Source organism: Struthio camelus, chromosome 1 (genome assembly GCF_040807025.1).
Source record: "Struthio camelus isolate bStrCam1 chromosome 1, bStrCam1.hap1, whole genome shotgun sequence".
In the NCBI taxonomy this organism is placed as follows: domain Eukaryota; kingdom Metazoa; phylum Chordata; class Aves; order Struthioniformes; family Struthionidae; genus Struthio; species Struthio camelus.
In genome coordinates, this window is record NC_090942.1 from 149,001,730 (window position 1) to 149,022,129 (window position 20,400).

General features: G+C 36.5%; 1 protein-coding gene across 1 annotated transcript in view; it reads left to right on the top strand.

Annotated features, from left to right (window-relative positions):
* The window catches only part of HERC2 (HECT and RLD domain containing E3 ubiquitin protein ligase 2), a 119,738-nt gene that overhangs the window by 20,004 nt on the left and 79,334 nt on the right, over positions 1-20,400 (top strand). Inside the window, exons 4-10 of the mRNA XM_068923146.1 lie at positions 896-1,033; positions 13,687-13,906; positions 14,823-14,923; positions 15,772-15,928; positions 17,689-17,799; positions 18,850-19,021; positions 19,623-19,796. Of these exons, the coding sequence (XP_068779247.1) occupies positions 896-1,033; positions 13,687-13,906; positions 14,823-14,923; positions 15,772-15,928; positions 17,689-17,799; positions 18,850-19,021; positions 19,623-19,796 (1,073 nt within the window). The remainder of the gene's footprint in view (positions 1-895; positions 1,034-13,686; positions 13,907-14,822; positions 14,924-15,771; positions 15,929-17,688; positions 17,800-18,849; positions 19,022-19,622; positions 19,797-20,400) is intronic.

A 20,400-nucleotide genomic window follows, 5' to 3' on the forward strand; every position in this document is an offset into this window, starting at 1 on the left:
GTGTAATTAGAGCAGCATATCTGTTTGTTTTGGGGAAGGGGAAAGGTTGCAAGTGCTGGAGTTGAGAACTTTTTGGGGAAGTGTTTAGAAAAGAGGGCTATTGGATAGTGAGAAAAGCAGTTGTCAATGTGGCCCTGAATTGCAAGGCGTTCTTGTGTGTTAAATTGGCTGGAGGTGTGGATATGGAAATCCATATCTCCAATATGAATAAGGAGGGACGTGTAGCTGTCTGTTTTTACTGTGTTTGGAAGATTAGGGCTTTCATCCAGTGTTTGATTACAGACGTAAGTGACTAATGTCCGTTTCCTGTTTTTATGAAAGAAATCTTATAAAGATTGCAAATGCCGTTGTGAACAGTTCTGCTTGGGCAGAAAGTGGCGATATTATTGTCATCGCTTGCTGATAATTACTAAGATGGTAGATACGTTACAGATGTTGAAATACTGCTGCATTAAAATTAACATATATGCCAATATAAAGCTCTCCTTGATTTTGAAATTAAGGCAGTTGCTGTCTTTTTCATGTTGGAAATAGAATGTGAAAATAAGAAAATACTACTGAAATATATGTGAGTAGTTGGGAGCAAAATCTGACTCAAGTGCGTTCTTTGGCAGACCAACCTTATGTGTTGGTATGGTTTTTAAAAGTTCATCCTTCTTGGGAGATTGCAGCAGTCATTTCTCGATTCTAAGGTCACTGTGTTGTGAAGTTTAGCACCTGTGACAGTTATCATGATGCATACTACTTTTCCCCCCGCCCCGCGCTCTTAATGACAGACAATATTGCTGTAAATCTGTGGGCTCAGATTTTTGTCTTTACATTTTTGATCTACAATTGAATCCAGGGGATAAGTAGCTTAACTGGTGGTGTTTTTTTTCCTTCTTCTCTCCTTTAGATGATAGCACTGAATGCCAAAGTGCTTCAAAGAAAGAAGAGCAAAACGACAAAGACAAGAAAGATGAAGAAGAGACTCCGCTGCCCACTTACAGGGCCAAGTCGATCGTTGAGAGTTGGGTATGGGGCAAACAACCAGGTATTATGGCTGTTTCAGTAATTCTCACTGAAGCATTACATATTCTATGTTGATCGCTACTTGTGGCATCGGGAAGTAATTGGATCAAATGTACTTGTTGACAGGTGCATCTGTTAGATTAGTGGAATAATTTTGATAAGTGATTAACTGCACAGTTTAAGTTAAACATCACTTACTATTATTACCTTCATATTTAATTAGATTCATGACTTGAGGAGTTAATTTGCACCTTTCATGCTACTTCAAGGAATGATGAACTGACTTGGTTGGAACAAATGCAGAGATGCAGTGAGATGTTAAGACGTTTTCAGAATGTTTCTTTTCAGCTGTGGAAACTAAAAATAAATTACTTAGTTTCTGAAGCCTGAATTTTCTTCAGGCAGTTGAGGTTTAATAGAAACACATAGGTGATTTTTCTTCTTGACTTTTTGGTCTGGCAGGTAAGTTTGTGTGACTCATCGGAGAAGGTTCAAATGGTAGTTCAGTTAATTGTCCATCCTGACTTCTGCTGACAGTAATCTCTCTTACCTGTGATGGATGTGGAAGAATGGTCTGTATGATCACATCTTAGTCTGTGGCTTTATGGCTTATCAAAATACTGATTTTGATACTGAAGCCAGTTGAAGACGGTGCAGATGAACTGCAGTTCGTTGTCTAAAATGGTCCAAGTTGAAAATAGCAGATCAGAAGAAGCTTCTCTTCAGGGGTTTGTGTTACAGTTTTGGTGCATTGTGTTGCCTGCCTCAGATGTTTGCATGTAGAAACTTTGGAGACATCTGTTGCGCCCCTTTACTTAGCCCCTCACTGAGAAACACTTGGAAAAAGTGTTGTCTCTTCAGAGCCAGAGTCTGTGCATCTGTGTAGCCCTGTTTGCTAGGGAGGCTATTCAATATGTTTCTGATGAGCCACAGATCAGTCCCTAATCTGCTCTCCTCCGCTCCATGCCAACTGGCTTGTCACCTTTTCTTAAGGACAGCAGGACAGATGGATTTGCTGTCACCCTAGTATAGGGACAGAGAGAATTTTGCAGTGTAAGAAGAATGAGAAGAATTGCTTTTACAGTGCAAGGAGGTGGAGAACTGAATGTTTTCAACAGATGTAACCTGCAGGTCATGTTTTTGTTTATATTTGTATTTAGTATTTGTTGTTGGAGAGTAAAATAAAAAAAATTACAAAATGGTATTCTAAATGCCAAGTATTTTATCAAATTTCTTCCAACTCATAAAGGTGTTTGGAACAAGAGCTGTCCTTTAAGCTCGCTATTCCCCTGCCCCCCTATTAATTTCTTAAAAATTGGAAAACCAGTCGTTTGGAAAAAAAGGGATGTATATGTGTTTGGAGCTTGCAGAAAGGAAAGGTTTGCTTTCTTATATTTACTTTAGTCCTTGTATATATCATGGCATTTTGGCACATATGGATACTTATTCTAGAAATCCTGTACAAAGCCTTTCTGTAATAAATTCTTATTCCTTGTTTCTCGTTACCATTTGTGCTTGAAGTTTGCATCACCTTAATTGGAATTAACTAGTTGACAGGCAAATCCATAAAGAACATTACAAATGCATGCATATTTTATCTATAGAACAGTGTTACAGATGGCTTCATAATTTCAGGTAACTTTTTTTTGTATTTGTCAGAAATATAGCTAACCAGCTACCTTTTGAGTCGCTCTAGTTTTTATGCGTTATGATTCTCTATATTTTTTCAAAATAAGTCACTTCAATTTTGCCACTTTGCATAAGTTTTTCTTAAAACAAGGAAATCTGTTTAAGCTTTTCTTATGTCATCCTTCCTAAAACATGAACCCTTGAACGTTTGACCATCAACTGTCTGACAAAAGCATAGAGCACCTACTCATTTGTTGAAAAAGAGAATTCTTTCTTAGATTCTTACATTAGTAAGGCAGAGTACAATCCATTTTAATTTATGTTTGTTTTAAAATTGTCTGCATGAGGTTGGAGATGCTCTACAGAAAATACCTAAAAGCAATTCAAAGTCTATCTCTTCACTTGCTACAAAGTAGATAAGACTTACTGTGTTTCAGGTCAGTAATCTGAACTACTTCGGTTCAGTTTAAGGGTTCCCAGTCTTATACTGTGAAAACAGTATCTAGACACTAGATACTGCAGACTGTATGTTTTAGAAGTGCTATAAGACAACCTTATTTTGCTGGAGACATGTGGAGGGTCATACTATTGAACTTCAACCGACTAATCTAGGTCAGTGGGCCTTGTGACATCCCTTCCCCATGAGGGCTGAGGGATTTTGAGAACAGGCAAAAAAACAGTTCACTAAATGTGTTGAGAAGCAGTACTTCTTATGTCTCTTTTTTTTTTCCTCTTCTCCTTTTATTTCTTCATCCTGCCATGAGTTCAGAGAAGGGAAATGCTTTCCCCAATTCTAATTTATGCCAAGATCAGTACTCTGCCAAAACAGGACAGAGAAGCTATAATTTCTTGGAATGGTCTTACTGCACTCAATTCTGCAAAAATGCATAAGCTAGCAATGAAAACATATTTAAGTCATTATTTGACTTTAATGAATTTTTATCCTTCTTTCTAGCTTGCTAGAGTTCATCTATTTCACATTCAGTTCTTACCTGGTTTCAGCCTTGAGCTATTCAGACCTCTTCTTCACGTGAATGCTCCTTTAAACACTCCCACCCATCCCTTGTGTGTTTGTTAACCTGTTCTTCTTGATTCTTCCTAAAAATTGTGTTTTAGGAGTACAATTGGATTGAATAGAAGCCCAGGTGTTCTTCCCTAGGTGTGGGGAGAAAAAGAGGAAAACTTTTGAAGCTGTTGTATGAAACTGCAGAAAATAGGGCAGTATCTTATTTTCTTGGGTTTGTTTTTCTTAGTCTTGATATACTTAAGGTTGGCTATATTGAGTTGGGCTAAAGGATAGTCTAGTCCAATATCCTGGCTGCAACAGTATTAAGTAGCACTAGCTTAATGAAGAGTTGAGTGCTATGTGTATAATAGTTACTGTATCTGTAGTCTGTATACTTGGAGCCAGAGGTGATGATATGGAGCAGTGTGTCTACTAGTTTCACCTGATGCCCTTGTTGCTCTTATACTGGAAGAGATGGTAAGCAGTTGTTCCTTACTTGTCTTTCTCCTGACACTGCTTTTTTTTTTTCCCCTTCTTTCTTTTTCTTTTTTAATACTCTTGTCATATTCTCCTACCTTCCCCAGTTGTCTCTTTCCCAGGCTGAAGATCTTACTTTATGCAACTTCTTTGCATGCAGAAGCTATTCCAAACACTTGTTCTTCCCGTGACTTTTTCCTGCTGTATTTTTGTGCTGGGGAAGGTGGGTTGGGAAGGCAAGAACTGCATATAAGACTGTAGCTGTGGGGATCTCATGGGTTCTACGAGGTGGCATAATGATCTCAAAGTTGTCTGTCTGTCTTGATACTCTGCTTTTGCAACTGCTGTGAACAGTGGATCAGCTTCTTCAAACAACTACTCTACTGTGGTACCAAGCTCTTACTGCTGCGTGGAAAGTTGCTTGGAGCCCTTTTAGCAAGGAAAACTGGGATTTTATTTCCCTTGCTCATCAATGTACATCTACCATTTTATTGCTCACGTGCTTCTTGTCTGATTGTCTGGACGTTTTTGCAGTTGGCTCTCATCTTCTCTACTGTAATATCAACAGACTTTATCACCTCACTATTTGTCTCCAGCTTGGGTTTTTACACAGGTTTCTGTAGGACTTGCTGGTATTGTCACCCCCCAGTGTAAACTGGCTATTTATTCATACCCCTTGTTTCTTGTCGTCCAGGTGCGTCCCTATCATTTCTAAGGATTTATTTCTTCTCCTGTGCTGATCTGCTTATCTTCTCTAGGAGCCCTTTGATGAAAGTAATCTCGTATTTCAAAAAACATTCAGCAAGAGATCCCTTGTCCATGTGGCTGACCTCTTCAGAGAACTGTCCCAAAAGATTTGTGACGTGTAACTTGCTATTTACAAATGCTGTGCTGACTTACTCAATGTATAGTATTATTCATGTACCTGATAATTCTGCTCTTTATTATGGTTCTTATCAATTTGTTCAGTGTAGATACTAAGCACCCTGGTTTGCATGTTTCCAGAGAAAACTGGTATAACTATTAAAAAGATAATTTAAAGTGAGACTACTGCTAAAGGTAATAGTTCACAATCTTATGCTTTATTTCCTTAGGTTCTTAAAGTGCATATTGTCCGATTGCAGTAATTTGTTGACACTGATTTGCTCTATAGCATCATGATCCAGTACTTTATGATTTGAGACAGATATTTTGATGCATCACTTGTAGAAGGAAGTTCTTGTATGGGAGCATCCCATTCTTTTCTATACTAAAGCCAGTAGTGTGGGTGTAGTGTCTGGAGAGTAAGTCAAGCACTTTTCTCCTTTTTAATGGTTTCCCACAAACGACTCTAATAACTTGAATAATTTTCTTCCGTTTTTGTAAAGGCCTCCGCTCTCTTAGGGTTTGTACTTTGGTATTAATGTCCCATCGAGAGTGGAAGGAGGGCAAAGTATGTGTAGAGGCTGTTTTGTCAGCAACCTCATTTAAAGCCAGGCATTGCATTTTCTCTATTTTTTCTCGTTTCAAAAATACTTAACACTTACTTAGAGACGTGTGTAAATTACTTCTGATTTTCTGTTTCTCTGCTCCCTGTATGAAGGGGACTCTACTTGCTCTTTGTTTTCATTTTCTTGAATTTTGCCAGCTTCTGTTCTGTCTCTTATTTGATAATGTGAGGTCCCTAAGATTACCCCTAAAAGATGTGTTGTTTCATACCCTGGGCTTTTATGCAGCTGTCTACTCCTGCTCCTCCTTCAGAGAAAACTCTTATGACTTCTTAATTCTGTGTTCTTGGTTTAATTTCAGTTTAGATGGAGAACATCCATTTTATATAGGCACCTCTTATTCCAGAAATTTCCCCAGTTCCCGGTAAAGCTGAACCCAGTTCTGTACATGTTTTCTCAGACATGAATTGAGGTTTTTCTTCTCTGACAAAGTCTGGTCCTGCATATAGCAGAGATGAGAATTTCAAAATCTCCTACCAGAAAGGTTCTGAACTTCAATTTCTTATGTAGTAGCCTATGTTTTTGCCTCTAATATTAATCTTTTATCAACAAAAAGAATGTTATTGGTACTCAAAAGGTCATGTGCATTACTTCCTTATCGCCCTAGAAGCTTATCCACATACTCGGAGATCTACTACCTTTGCGCTCTGCAGGCAATTACATCTAGTCCTCCTTGCCCTTTTTTCCTGGGGTGTTGTGCCATTCAGAGGAGTTGGTGGAAGTAGCAGGGAAGCAACTGATCATTATGCAGGGTCCTCTGTAGTTGAAAGAAAATGGAAAAAGTTGCCTGAAAACTAGAAATTAGGAACTCGGGAAGCTTATTTCTTGAGCACATTGGACTTGAGAAGGAAAAATGCTGGACAGGAGCACGAATACTGAAGAAAGATTTTTCTCTCTTGTATCCTCTTCACCTGCAATCATATCATTGTTTTAATGAAATTCTTGCTCTCTTTTAGAAAGGCCTTTTTTATGCTTAGACTATTGGACGCTAGACTAATGACACTATTAATACTACACTGAAAGTTAAATTTTAAGCAATTCTACAGGGATGATGTCCTCAGGAAATAATGCCTGTTTAAAACTCTAATCAGTTTTAACTGAGCTTCTGGTTTGGGTTTAATTGTAACTTGCCCCGATGCCTACAAGGCACAATTGAATTTATGAAAACGTAGTTTGAATTTATGAAAACGTAGTTGTTTGACATGGTTCTTAGTTCTTTATAATGACTTACTGTTCTTGATAGGACTCCTTCTGTGAGGAAAAAGTTTTCATTATCGTCGCTCCAAGTCCTTACAGGCATTTAATGACTTTGTGTGTGTGTGCACATATGAACACGTTTAAAAAGAAAAATAAGTGGAAGAGCTAGCCGTTTAACACACATCACTACTGGTTGTTTAGAAATGTCTTCAATATTCCGTGTATTTGTAGATCTAAAATTTTAGAGGTTTCAGAGACTTCTGTCCAGAAGTGTAATTTTCCCTTAAAGCTGAGTCCTATTCAATTTTTTACAGAAAACGCATTAGCTCAATGCTTTTTTTTTCAAAGCATAAAACTATAGAGCCAGCTCAGTGACTTTAAGTATAGCTGTGTAGCATTTATATAGTCCTGCTTGGGGTCAGTTAATTTTTATTTCTTGAAAAATTTAACAGCTTAACTGAGGCAACAACTGTGTGTAAAAGCTCAGCTTTAAAAACTGTTAAATAGGTTATGGTTCAAATCTGCTGTAATTTGATCGCATTTTATATGATTTAAGACGCTCAGTATTGCGTTCTTATGGGCAAAGTTGCTTTAAATTCACCTTAATCATTGTCTGAATGTCATGTGCTTCCTACTTGAAGTTTCAGTAGCAATGCCGCTACTCTGTTTCCTCGGTAGAACAGAGAGTAAAGGCAAAAATAGTCTTAACGTAAACTTCTTTAGATAAACAAGGAGCATGCGGTTGACGTGAGAATACTATTTTCTTTTGCAGTCAGAACTGGTTAGTGTTAGCAGGGAGTTCAGCTATTATGCTGGTAAATCATTGTTGTGACATAACGCTTCTGGGGTTTCCTCATGTATAAGTGAGAGCTTGTTTTTTAAATGATGCCGATTCTTGTTTTTCTGATATTAGTAAAGCTAATTACACTAAAACTTACTTTAGAGGCCATACATGAGGAGGCAGATGAAAATTACCTGTGTCAATTCAGTGAGATGTTGTTGAGATACGTGTCATTAGCAACAGCAGTCGAAACGAACTGGGCTTTTGTTGCGAGGAGAGCCTAGCTGAAAGTTTCACCCTTTAAGGGCTATTAAGTGAGAGGATTAAATCTAAATTTGTGGTGTGTGCGCAAAAGTAATTAAAAGCAGTCAGAGCTTTGGAAAAAATTTTGTTTTATAACCGCCTCTAAAATTGTAGCGAGTGATATTTTTCTACCTTTAATGTAATTTCTTGATCAAATGATTTAAGTTCAGATTTAGAAATGCTGATAGAAGGATGACTCAGTAAAAGGATAAAGTTTGGCCAGGTCTTGTCTTCTCTCTCTCTGTCTTCTCTTTTTTTCTCTCTAAATATTGCTGTTCTCTGAACTCTCTCCTCGCTATCTTTTTCTTTCATATTCTTACCCCAAAACAGTTTTGCAGCTCCCCAAAAGAAAAGAACCTCAAAACTTGAAAGCTCTTGTCCAGCTCCAATTTTCTGTTTGTTTTCTATTCATGTTCGTAAAGGGGTGTGTGTGTGTGTATGTATATATAGGCATACATAAATAGAGGATTGACTCTTGCCATCTTATTCTGTGCATGAGTATTTGAGCATCAATTTAAACAATTTTTGTTCACAAAAAAACTTTTAAAGATTAAGCACCCAACCACATATTGAGAAGTGCTACAAATGTCTATGCAACTATTCATTCTGTATTTCCGCTGAATACCAATAAGATGAGCTGCGCTGATGGCTGTCTTTTGAACAGGGGGATGGAAGGAAGCAAATACCCTTGAAGAATTGTATACCCTGGAAGAATTGTATTCTTTGTTAGTGTGAAATAATTTCAAGGGCATATTTAGCCTTGTTTCTGAAGGAAATCAGGTGTATGTGATTGTGTTTTGTCTTTCCCTCTAGCTTTTGAATCCACTGTGTATTCTATGGTGATGGCTTGCTGACATATTAGATGCATATTTGGCCAAGTCCAAATCCACTGTTTTTTGTCCAGTGGATGTGTCCTGCAGTGGGAGGGGAGGGAGAAAGGGAACAGAATAGAAAAATCTCTAGGAAATTAGAGTGCATTAGTTCTGCTGCTCACAGGAGTGTGTGCTGCTCGTAACAGTAGACTCTTGCCAAGTTGTGTTGGAAGCCTGTTTTGTGTTCTTAGATCTGAACCCTCTCCTGACTATATCTTCTATATCTACCTTTTCTAAAGCTGGTTGACTCAACAGAAGTCCTTGAAAATACTCAGTTGATATACTTCAGGGTCCTTCATCTAGGAGGTAGAAGCTTGCAATGTTCCCTGCAACAGCTGCTGAAACAAGTGTTAAGAAAATATTTAGTGTGGTTTTTTTTTTTGTTTTAAGGTGTTTTTTAAAAAAAAAAAAAAAACCAAGCTGAGGTGTTTTAAGAAGTTATTGTCTTCAGCTGCTTGTCTTGCCCTCCCTCAGTTTTGCTGTCAAATGATCTAGGTTAAAAGCTACTGGTATTTTTCCTTCTAGTGCGGATAACTTTTGGATGAATTAAGAAGTGAAGAGATGTAGTTATGTTAGTAGCTGTGTGGATGGATGGATATGATAAATTTGAACAGAAGATGGTAAACCCCTACCTACCCGTGCAGACAGAAGCATATCTGACTGTGGTTGTCAGATAACTATTCTGCTGGTGATAACTTGAGAATTTAAACTGCTAAGTTATAACTTTAACTCCTATATTGGAGGTATGGGTTAGGTAAAGAATATGCCGCCAACCAGCCTTTGTAAAATAACTGAAGAAGCAAAATGTTGCAGAGCGCACTAAGCATTAAGATTAATGCTTAAGTTTAAGCATTAAGATTAATAATTAAAGATTGCCATAGCAGCATAAACAGTTTTGTTTGAAGACTTCCCTGTAACTTTCCCAGATGAAATTTGAGTTGTTACACTAATGAGAGAATAGCTTATTAATAGTATTTAGTTCATTGGTAATGTATGTTGTTTAGATTTATTGAAACCAATTATCATGTGGTCAATTCCGTGATAAACTTAAATCTTTCTGAAGATGAACTGAGTTTTCTTAAAGATAAATTCACTTGTGGAATAAAATAAGATGTAAAGAAAGAAAATGTGTTACTATATCTCATTCAAAAATAATGTTACTCTTATTAAAAGTGAGACAGTCCCTGGTTTAGTTTTGAGATCTGAGTTGTAGGCTTACGTAGCTAACAGTAAGTCTGAAATAGCTGTTTCAATTTTTAACTTTGGTTTGCCTATGAAATCTCTTTTGGATTAGTGAAATATTAAAGAATTATGTAGAAAATATTTAAGAGAAGATTTACTTAATTTTGCAGAAAGCCTTCATAAAATTGTAACCATCTGAGATTGTGAAGGCATGATGAGAAGGAGGAAGAAAAAGAATTTTATTACAACTGAGGTCAATCAACCTATGTTTGGTTAGTTCAGGTAAATTTTAATAGTTTGAATGTTGGTGAGGTTAAATCATATCTTCAATATGAAGAAATTATTTTTGCATATGATTTTAGGTAGTTTAAAGTAGTATATTGTAGCTGACCCATTCTTCATGCCACTAGTTTCTGAATATAAAGGCTCCATCCTTTTAGGGCTAAACATTTGAAAATTGGATTCTTTTTAGCCATCCCTTTTCTTCAGAGCGGTAAAGATACAATTTCAACTGGGTCCTGTTTCTAGCTTTGGTACTGTCTTAATTTGACTTTGTTCAAATGTTTTGACTTTATCAATAGGAAAGCAAAATAGCTTTCTTTTAAAATAAAATATCCTGTATTTTAGAAAGGGTTGTTAGGAGATTATATATAGTGAAACATTGTATAGTCTATAGAACTTGTTGCTGTATCGAACTTTTGAGGTATTTAAAACCATTTTGCCAAATGAATTGGTCGTTATATCAGATCATTTTGTACCATATTGTGTGTCCTACAGGTTATGCCCAGTAAGTATTGCTGAAGCATTAGGAATTAATTTCACAGTTACTACAGTGAAACTATTTTTATCTGCACAGACACAATATTGGGCGTTTATGCAACGGTCAGCCTTAAAACTAGTAGCACTTGACTTGCGGATATTGTGTGTGCCTGCACTGGATTCTTTTTGTTACGCGTGGGGAGTTCACATAGGAGTCCGTGTCATCTGTTGCATTAGAATGGCTGTGATGTTGATCACAGCAGTGTTACGGGAGAATGAAACTGGTTTTTAAAAATAAGCAGCCGTAGGCTGTTAGGGGAACCCCATAGCGATGGGTTAGGTAGGATCCTACCCTTTCCAGTAATTGCTGGAGAAATGTAGGCGGATGCTGCCTGTTGGAAGTGTTTCTTTCCAGTAGTTTCTGCTGTACATATGTCTAGTAAATATGTTATTTTGAAGTGAAGGGTTTTGTTATCGGAAAACATCTAGTTCTTTAACTTTCAGAAATAATTTTAAGGGCTGTCTGCATTCAGATAATTTGTTAGTCATGAAGAAATTATGAATACTTAGCTCTATATTACTTCATAACTCTGCTGAGTCTGGCACCTAGTGCTGGTTTGTATAGCACCAAAGATGATACTCACTCTTCCCCAAACATAGACTTTCATGACAATTTATTTCTAGCAAGTGCCTTATTTTTCTTCCTTGACTCTTTCTTTAATTTTCCTATGTATATGTAAAAACATAATGTGGAGAATGAATGTGTGCAAAGTGAAATCAGTTGCCAAAAAGAACAAAGTGTGACTGTTTGTGGATGGATATTCTTCATTATTGTATCTGAGCGCTATTTAGCGACTGATAGGGTTTTACTGTTTAGGCAGGGAAGAAGAAAATTGACTTTTATCTTCTTTAGAGGAGTCAAGAAGCTGGCATGCTGGAATTGGCCGCGTTCTGTTATAGTCTGAAATGCAAAAGGCATGTGCTGCGAGATGTTCTCTTGTATTTTTGTTTACAAAATAAAGATTAAGGCACTGTTTAGGTTACAGCAGTAGTAAGTCATTTTTTGCAGCCTCAGAATATATAGTTTGTAATTTGTAGAAGTTTTTATTTTGGTGTTCTGAGTAATGTTAACGCTTCAAAACTGAAATTTTACCTTCAATTTGGAATCTGTAATGAAAGAAAATTTTGGTTGAATTGGCTTGGAAATGAGCTATATTGGAGTTTCTAACTTGAGACTTACACGCTCATCCATTACACCTTCTCAATAAGCTTCTGCTTGGCCATAATAAGGCACAGTTTAAAAAAAAAAAAAAAAACACCACCCAGAAATGAACGAAACAACCATGCCTTTGGCAGGCATCTGTTTTATTTATGTTTTACTTTGCTTTGTTATCTGGAGTAGCTGTGTAACTTGTTGATACTCAGACTGTATTATAGCTCTTTGGGGACTTTTATAGGGCTAATATTTAAGGAAAGTGTTCCTTTTTTGTAATATTTCCTGTTGATTGAATCAAAGTATGAATGTATATAACAGCTGCTATTACTTTTGTCTAATTATGTTTTTTTTTAAATATCTAGACTGTAAGGCACGCTTTTTAATCTGTTCTCGTGCGTTGAAAAGTTGTTCCTCATGTTCAGGTGGAAAAATGCAAATTGCCTCAGGGAAAGGAATCTTAACACATTATGAAATGCTGAAACGTGAGAAGTAATGTTGAAAACAGGTTGCGGTAATGGCTGACAACAAACTAGATGCGACTCTGTAATGTGATATGGCAGCAGAAAAGGCCACTTGAATTCTCTGCTGGGTACGCAAAGATGCATCGCGGAGCCGGGACAAAACATGGAAATATATGACCCCTGCACAGAGTTGTATTTGCAAAAAATCTCTGGGCCTTGTTAGATACGGTTTTTCAAATCCTGAGACTATCATAAAGGTGTCTGGATGTAATGTTCTATAGTTTGAGGCAGGTGTTCCAAAAAATGAATTCTTTGTGTCACAAACACCGCTAGGTATATGCAGATCTCTTTTTTTTTCATATCCTCTATCTAGTTGGGTGTGAATTAAAATGAAGTTACTTCTATGTAGCAGCCAGGCTGCAAATGTGATTGGCTTAGGAATGGGTGTTGTAATTAATGAAAAGCAGAATAAGATGGCCCAGTGATCAGACTGTACATAAAGGGACAGAAAATAAGCCTTCTAGGAACACACGTTCATGTTTGTCCTAGGAATTAAAGCTTCTTTTACAAAGAGTGTAAAAATGCATTTACTATTTTTTTTTTTTTTAGTTTCTATTTTACCGTGTTTTTGATACTGTCCTTGTTACCATCTGTCATTAAATTACAAGGACTTTGGGCTGTTGACTGCTCTTTCTAACTAGCCAAGAATTAATTCTCTAGTGGTGTTACGTAAGTCAGATCTGTTATTTTCTAACAGTACTCACAAGCATCTTTTAAATTTCTGACATTTGATTTAGATGCTTAGCAACCCTTGGCAATGATCCTAGAGCTTCTGAGAGTAGTTTTTTAACTTCTAAGAAACTTAAGATAACGTGTGTCAGTGCAAAATGAAAGCGCATCCTTGTGGGTATTTACAAGTTTGTTGCCTGTACTTAAAGGAAGTCTGAGTCCAAGGTCTGCTGATGATAAGAATTTGCTAACTTGTTTGTTTAAAACACTTGCATAAATATTTCGTATGACATTTTGGTTTCAGCCGTGAAATACTAAGGTTCAGATTTATTCACACAAAACCAGTTTTGATTATAAACTTACCTTTGCCTGTCTAAATACCTGTTAAATATAACTTGTACTTATGTAATACATACTATGGGTTAGAAGTGTGTGCATTGTGTATGAGTTTCACTGGGTTTAAAGAGTCAAACTTTTGGTCAGTGCGTAGTTTTTCAATTTGTCTTGACTTTTCTTGATAGTGTTTACAGGTGTTCATCTTTCTGTTACCTAATGATACCGTTCTCTGATTCTTAGATGTCAACGAATTGAAAGAGTGCCTTCATGTACTAGTGAAGGAACAGCAAACTCTGGCCACGCAAACTGCTACCACAACCCTTTCAGCTATGAGGCTAAAGCAGAGGCTAGTTATCCTGGAGCGATATTTCATTGCGTTGAACAGAACAGTTCTTCAGGAGAACGTCAAAGTTAAGTGGAAAAGCAATACTATTCCTCTGCCCGCTGTGGATAAAAAAAGGTAACAGCAAGTTGTTCTGATGCATGGACAAGTTAATACACTAAGAAACTCGCAAAAAGTTTAATAACCTGTGTGTGAGTGCCTAATATAATTTCTTTCTGCTCATGAAACATGATATGTTAAAAGACTTTTCTTATTTCCTATGTTTTTCTAAGAGAAAACAATAGGGAACCTGCTGTTTTTGTTAAGTACAAAGGAAAGCTTGCTGAAGTTAAGGTGCTTGTTTGTATAAAAAGAAAGGTCAGTAGAAATGCACGTGAGCCCAAGGGGTATTAACAAAAATTCAAAGTGTCTCTCTTCCTTCCCAACCAGTACAAAAGCTGCAAAGAGATACTCATAATGTTGCCACTTGAGTGGAGAGATGAGAAATGACAAAATTGATGGAATTTATTATCAGTAATTGAATAGAAGAGTCATACAAATAAAAGCTTACAGGCACAGTTTATGTTGTCCAAATTAACTGAAACTATAAACCTGGGTAAATAATAAGTAGATGAGTGTCTTACATCTATGTAGTTTGCGTGCACCATCATATTTCCTTCTGAGTAGTTGTACAAATCTTTCTTGTGGCAATCAGTTGCGCCAAACTAGTTTATTTTTCTCTGTGAATCTTTGATGGCAGAGGTAGTGGTCTTTTTGTTTGTTTTTGTTTTTTAAACAGGTAAAGTTGAATTTTGGTTGCTGACGTTTTGATGTTGTCCACCGTCTCTTCTCGAGGCAGTTAAAATTCTTTATAAATTTTGTATATTTATATGCATGTAGATAAATTGTAAGTACTTTATCTATACTTTATTTATAAGTATAGATAAATTATAAGTACTGCATTACATGTTTAAATTTTACAAATAATTATTAATTATATGTTATTATTATATAAATTATATAGAGATTATACATATGTAATTTTTTTTTTCAGCCCAAGGCCTGTAGGCAAAGGTGTAGAAGGACTTGCACGGGTTGGATCCCGAGCAGCGCTTTCATTTGCGTTTGCGTTCCTTCGTAGAGCCTGGAGGTCAGGTAGGTCTACTTTTTAGCTTATTGCTTGTATTTTTGATTAGAAAACAGGTGATTCATTGAAGCATATATATTAAATATTTGCATAGAGTTGTATAATATTTTTACAGCTCTGTTAGATTTGCATAATTACACAAATGTTTATGTGATATTATGTCCAACAACCATGCCAGCACTGCTGCTCTGTTGTGCCAGGAATCTGACTTGATGCTTTTATGTTCAGGAAGGCAAATTTGGGATTCTGTGTAGAGAACATATTTTTAATGCCTGGTTTCAGAAAAGTGAGAGCTGTCCTTCAGACAGGGTAAATCACTTATTATCCTGTAGTAATATAGTGGCTTGGAAAAGGGATTTGGAGCGATAGTGGGAAACGTGTGTTTAGTTTGTGTATAGTTTGTGTACTTGGTAGCAATCGTCAGGTTAACAGGTCGGCACTAAGAGTTTTCATGTGGTGGAAATATAATCTCTGCTACCTTAGCACAGACTGAGACAAACAAATAAGTTGTTTGTTCAGACTTGCACTTGCCCTGCAGCTGTTTGGCTCCCTCTTTGTCCAGTGAGCCCTAGTTCTTTTTTTGATTTCCTCAACAGATGCATAGTGGGACAAGCAGCTATAGGAGTGGTAATCACTCCTCACCTTTCTGAATGTTTTTGGTGAAACAGATAGTTCTTGAAAAGATTTGCAGTCAAAATGCTTGTGTGAAAATTAATATGTACCTAACAAGTTCTCAGTTGAAGTAACTCATAAGCCTGAGGTCCAAAAAAAAAAAAATCTACAAAATAATTGCATACAAAAATTTATATGCCTTCTGTAAAGATGTGAGTGTAACTAGTATTACTGTGACCCACAGGTGAGGATGCAGACCTCTGCAGTGAATTGTTACAAGAGTCACTTGATGCGCTGCGAGCGCTACCAGAGGCATCCCTTTTTGATGAAGGGACTGTGTCCTCTGTATGGCTAGAAGTTGTGGAAAGAGCTACTAAATTCCTAAGGTCTGTTGTGACTGGGTAAGTTTCTTTCCTTCTCTTTCTTTCCTTCTCTTTCTTTCCTTCTCTTTCTTTCCTTCTCTTTCTTTCCTTCTCTTTCTTTCCTTCTCTTTCTTTCCTTCTCTTTCTTTCCTTCTCTTTCTTTCCTTCTCTTTCTTTCCTTCTCTTTCTTTCCTTCTCTTTCTTTCCTTCTCTTTCTTTCCTTCTCTTTCTTTCCTTCTCTTTCTTTCCTTCTCTTTCTTTCCTTCTCTTTCTTTCCTTCTCTTTCTTTCCTTCTCTTTCTTTCCTTCTCTTTCTTTCCTTCTCTTTCTTTCCTTCTCTTTCTTTCCTTCTCTTTCTTTCCTTCTCTTTCTTTCCTTCTCTTTCTTTCCTTCTCTTTCTTTCCTTCTCTTTCTTTCCTTCTCTTTCTTTCCTTCTCTTTCTTTCCTTCTCTTTCTTTCCTTCTCTTTCTTTCCTTCTCTTTCTTTCCTTCTCTTTCTTTCCTTCTCTTTCTTTCCTTCTCTTTCTTTCCTTCTCTTTCTTTCCTTCTCTTTCTTTCCTTCTCTTTCTTTCCTTCTCTTTCTTTCCTTCTCTTTCTTTCCTTCTCTTTCTTTCCTTCTCTTTCTTTCCTTCTCTTTCTTTCCTTCTCTTTCTTTCCTTCTCTTTCTTTCCTTCTCTTTCTTTCCTTCTCTTTCTTTCCTTCTCTTTCTTTCCTTCTCTTTCTTTCCTTCTCTTTCTTTCCTTCTCTTTCTTTCCTTCTCTTTCTTTCCTTCTCTTTCTTTCCTTCTCTTTCTTTCCTTCTCTTTCTTTCCTTCTCTTTCTTTCCTTCTCTTTCTTTCCTTCTCTTTCTTTCCTTCTCTTTCTTTCCTTCTCTTTCTTTCCTTCTCTTTCTTTCCTTCTCTTTCTTTCCTTCTCTTTCTTTCCTTCTCTTTCTTTCCTTCTCTTTCTTTCCTTCTCTTTCTTTCCTTCTCTTTCTTTCCTTCTCTTTCTTTCCTTCTCTTTCTTTCCTTCTCTTTCTTTCCTTCTCTTTCTTTCCTTCTCTTTCTTTCCTTCTCTTTCTTTCCTTCTCTTTCTTTCCTTCTCTTTCTTTTCTTCTCTTTCTTTTCTTCTCTTTCTTTTCTTCTCTTTCTTTCCTTCTCTTTCTTTCCTTCTCTTTCTTTCCTTCTCGGGGAAGAGGGTATTGCTGAAGTAGCTGTTTAATGGCAAAATCTGTAGCAGCAAAATAGTTTATGGAAAATTAAGAGAATTGTTTTCCTTTTCTAATGGTAGTATACAAAGGAAGTGAACAATATATGAATTGTTGAGATGACGCTCTTTAAATATGGTTTGATTCCTTTTACCGTTTAAACAAAATCTGTATTTGAATATTCTGAATTGCCCTTTATAGTTTTACTCCCCCAAAATATTATGTCGCGAAGGTAAGCTGTATCTACATGAAGAGTGATTTTTGGTAATACAATGTATGTCTACGTTTAATTGCATCTTTCCAGTAAAGTTATAAATGCAGGCTTGTGTGCATAGAGGGGAGAGTAGAGATCTTCCTCTTGGCTTTACAGCACTGCCCTGCTTTTCCCCTTTATTTCAGGAGGTTTAAAGTTATCCTTTTACAACAGTTATGACAAACGAATTGTGCTTTTTCAATACTGGAGCTACATTTGAGTTTGGAACTACGTAAGTTCAGGTGGTTCTTGGTGTGCTGTAGGTGCTTTTGTTAAGCAAGTATTTATTACTTCCAATTATTTCTTAGTTACCATATATTTTTGGGGTTTTTTTTGTTTTGTTTTTTTGTCTTTTTAAAATAGAGATGTTCATGGAGCTCCCAGTACCAAAGGTCCAGGAAACATTCCTTTACAAGACCAGCACTTGGCGCTTGCCATATTGCTAGAACTGGCAGTGCAGCGGGGTACGCTAAGGTGAGAAGCATGAGCATTCTTTTTAATTTTTAGCCATCACTGTTTGGAATGGCCTGAGCCATGCCTGCCTTCCGTTTTCATTGGTTTTAGTGTAATATTTTTGGTTCAAAACATGTGAACCTTTTCTGTAATAATTAGAGGAGATACAGTCCAACTTATGAACTCTTGTGCGCTTGCTGGAAGCCCAGGTTATTTGTCCCTATTTCATAATACGAAATTAGTGATGATTGAATTGTCTACAGGTCTGAAATAGCTTAAGGCTTCGAGTCACAAGTCTCCCATTAGTTGAAGGAGGTATATGTAGTGTTGTTATCACATAGGAGATCTGACATTCCTGTGACACAGTCCCGTCTCCTAGTCACTACCGAAAGAAGTACCACTGCACAGATGAAGATGACTATTTCTATTAGCTGAAACCTTACCAGAGTACGTGTAAAGAGACATAGGAATCACCTTAAAATACCTTTGCAGGCACAGGTATAAACATGATAGCCTAGTTTACAGCTAATTTGATTTGGGTTAGTTCTTTTGAAACAAAGTTTATGCTGAGCTGCAGCATCTGTGCTCTTTTGATGAGAATGTATTTTAAGTTCATGTCAACTTTAGAACAGATTGTGCAATTGACGGTAGCCATCAGCAATTACTTAAAACATAAACTAATATTGAAGCTAACTTGCCCTACCTCACCTCCACCCCCAACCCTCCTGTGCTGTACTCTGGACAAGTCTAAATGCACTTTTTTAAAACAAAAGCATTCAGTACCCCTTCTTTCCCCCCATCTCTCACGTTTTTAAATAAGAGCATTTTGAGTTTCCTGTGTTTAGTATTGCAATTTTGTTAATTTCTGAAAGATGGTTTCCATACAGTGGAGATAAAGCTTTATATGTTATCTAGATTGCAAAATCCACTTTTGATATTTTGATGTTTGTTTAAAATGGAAATCCATGGCATCTGGTCTTACTAAACTTAATGTGAAATGTGAATTGCATGGATAACTTAAAATTTCTTTACACCTTTCATTAATAAGCATTCCTAAACTTCCTTTTTCAGCCAAATGTTATCTGCGGTTATGTTGTTGCTTCAACTTTGGGATAATGGAACGAGGGAAACAGATAATGAGCGATCTGCACAGGGAACAAGTGCACCTCTTCTACCTTTGTTACAAAGATTTCAGAGTATAATATGTAATAAAGACATGCCCAATACTGAGGATGAGATTCAGGTACCTAGCCTTGGATTTTTTGAAAGGAGTGTTATATTGGTGTCGAATTTTATTTGTCCGGTTAAAATAAAAATAATAAAATTATCCAAAAAAATTTATGATTTACTTCAACATACAGTGTTTTCCATATAAAATATATACACCGCTGTTATCTGGTTGTCATGTAAATGTTTGTTTCTTGAGGTAGGAGAGGAATTTCATAGTATAGTTAAAGGGAAACATTCTATTTCAAATCTCTGATGCTTTTACGGCTATTAATATAGAGTTGGCCGGTTAACTTTATTTACATGTTTGGATTGTTCTCATTTAGTTTTACTTGAATTCAATTAAACTGTGACATTTAGTGAACGTTATTGACATTGCTTAAAATACAGCAAATCAATTTTATTACTCTTAAAACTTCCTATTACAGTGTATATTTTCTCAATGTATATGTTTGGAATTTTCCTTTACCATAAGAGAAGGGATGATCGGAGTTAATTTAAGTTCTCTTAAACTCTTGCAGGTACTCAGCATGTCTAAAATGTGTCCTGCATTTGTATGTGTAGTGGCATGGAAATACCATGAGTGTTTTTCTGACTGCTTCTTTTTCTTTTTTTAGCTGCTGACTTACCCTCTGAGTCCAAATGAAAGTTTTCTAAGGTATCTGACTTTACCACAGGACAATGAACTAGCGATTGATCTGAGACAAACAGCTGTAGTGATCATGGCCCATTTAGATCGTCTAGCCACTCCATGTATGCCTCCACAGTGTAGCTCTCCTACATCCCATAAGGTAACTATTTCTAACAGCAAATTTAGTAAGATATGTCTCCTCAAACTGGAGGAAGTGCGTATGTATATACATGTATGTATGTATCTGTCTCCAATATAACTGGTTTTCAGTTTGGAAAGATAACTCCTTAAATTCTTCTGTTTTCCTTTTGTTTATCACCTTGAATTGCCTAAAATTGTCTTATTTTGGAATCTTTTATTATGTTCAGCGCTCTGTCATTCAGCGTTTGAATGTAATTGTCTGGTTTGCGAATCATTCTTTCTTATTACAACTCTGACTGCTGCCATATATTGGGCTGTTCCCTATATTTATCAGAGTAAATACTCAAGACCAGATTTTCTAAATGTTGGAATCTGATATATAGAAAAGTAGATGATAAACTTCTCAACTCGAAAGATCTCTGAATGCTCGTTGTAGATACTTACAGCATATTCAGTAAGAGAGCAAGCTGAATATGATCCATGCAAGTTTTTGTTTGATATCCTGCTAATAGGTAAGCTTCACTGACTACTGGCAGTGATGACTGTGACAGACTTCGGTATTTTTGGCATATAACAGCTTAAAAAGTATTTAGCTATGTATATTTTAACTAAGTTGTATATTT